General features: G+C 55.3%; 1 protein-coding gene across 1 annotated transcript in view; it reads right to left on the reverse strand.

Annotated features, from left to right (window-relative positions):
• Positions 1-944, reverse strand: part of LOC122545692 (brain-specific angiogenesis inhibitor 1-associated protein 2-like) — a gene marked incomplete at both ends in the record, with an annotated part of 3245 nt that extends 2301 nt beyond the window's left edge. Inside the window, one exon of the mRNA XM_043684638.1 lies at positions 883-944. Coding sequence (XP_043540573.1) covers positions 883-944 — 62 coding nt within the window. The remainder of the gene's footprint in view (positions 1-882) is intronic.
• Positions 945-1131: the final 187 nt, after the last annotated feature.

Raw genomic sequence — 1131 nt, forward strand, 5'->3', positions numbered from 1 at the left:
GTGTAGAGGGAGCTTTACTCTGTATCTAACCCCCCTGTCCCTGGGAGTGGGGGGCAGTGTATAGGGGGCTTTACTCTGTATCTAACCCCCTGTCCCTGGGAGTGGGGGATGGTGTAGAGGGAGCTTTACTCTGTATCTAACCCCCCTGTCCCTGGGAGTGGGGGGCAGTGTATAGGGAGCTTTACTCTGTATCTAACCCCCCTGTCCCTGGGAGTGGGGGACAGTGGAGAGGGAGCATTACTCTGTATCTAACCCCCTGTCCCTGGGAGTGGAGGGCAGTGTATAGGGAGCTTTACTCTGTATCTAACCCCCTGTCCCTGTGGAGTGGGGGATGGTGCAGAGGGAGCTTTACTCTGTATCTAACCCCCTGTCCCTGGGGAGTGGGGGATGGTGTAAAGGGAGTTTTACTCTGTATCTAACCCCCTGTCCCTGGGAGTGGGGGACAGTGAAGAGGGAGCTTTACTCTGTATCTAACCCTCTGTCCCTGGGTGTGGGGACGGTGTAGAGGGAGCTTTACTCATGTCTAAACCCCCTGTCCCTGGGAGTGTTTGATGTGGGAACGGTGTAGAGGGAGCTTTACTCTGTATCTAACCCCCCTGTCCCTGGGAGTGGGGCACAGTGTAGAGGGAGCTTTAGTCTGTATCTAACCCCCCTGTCCCTGGGAGTGGGGCACAGTGTAGAGGGAGCTTTACTCTGTATCTAACCCCCTGTCCCTGGGAGTGGGGGACGGTGTATAGGGAGCTTTACTCTGTATCTAACCCCCTGTCCGTGGGAGTGTCTGATGGGGTGACAGTGTAGAGGGAGCTTTACTCTGTATCTAACCCCCTGTCCCTGGGAGTGTCTGATGGGGGTAACAGTGTAGAGGGAGCTTTACTAACTCACCATGTCCTCCATTTGGAGTTGGATCTGCCGATGAACCTCTGCCATTTGAAATAAGGTGTCACCTGAAAGACAAGAACCAGGAATGATCGATATTTCCCAGCAGTGTGGGCAGGACAGCCCCTGACCATCACAAATCCAACTGGCTCCCAGCTCTCTCGGATCGCTCGCACACCGCACCAGACTTCATCAGATCGCAACCTCAACCCAGTCAGACACGGGGATCTCGGACAGGGGCAATCGAGGGGCTCG

The sequence above is a fragment of the Chiloscyllium plagiosum genome, unplaced genomic scaffold (genome assembly GCF_004010195.1).
Source record: "Chiloscyllium plagiosum isolate BGI_BamShark_2017 unplaced genomic scaffold, ASM401019v2 scaf_17518, whole genome shotgun sequence".
NCBI classification, from domain to species: domain Eukaryota; kingdom Metazoa; phylum Chordata; class Chondrichthyes; order Orectolobiformes; family Hemiscylliidae; genus Chiloscyllium; species Chiloscyllium plagiosum.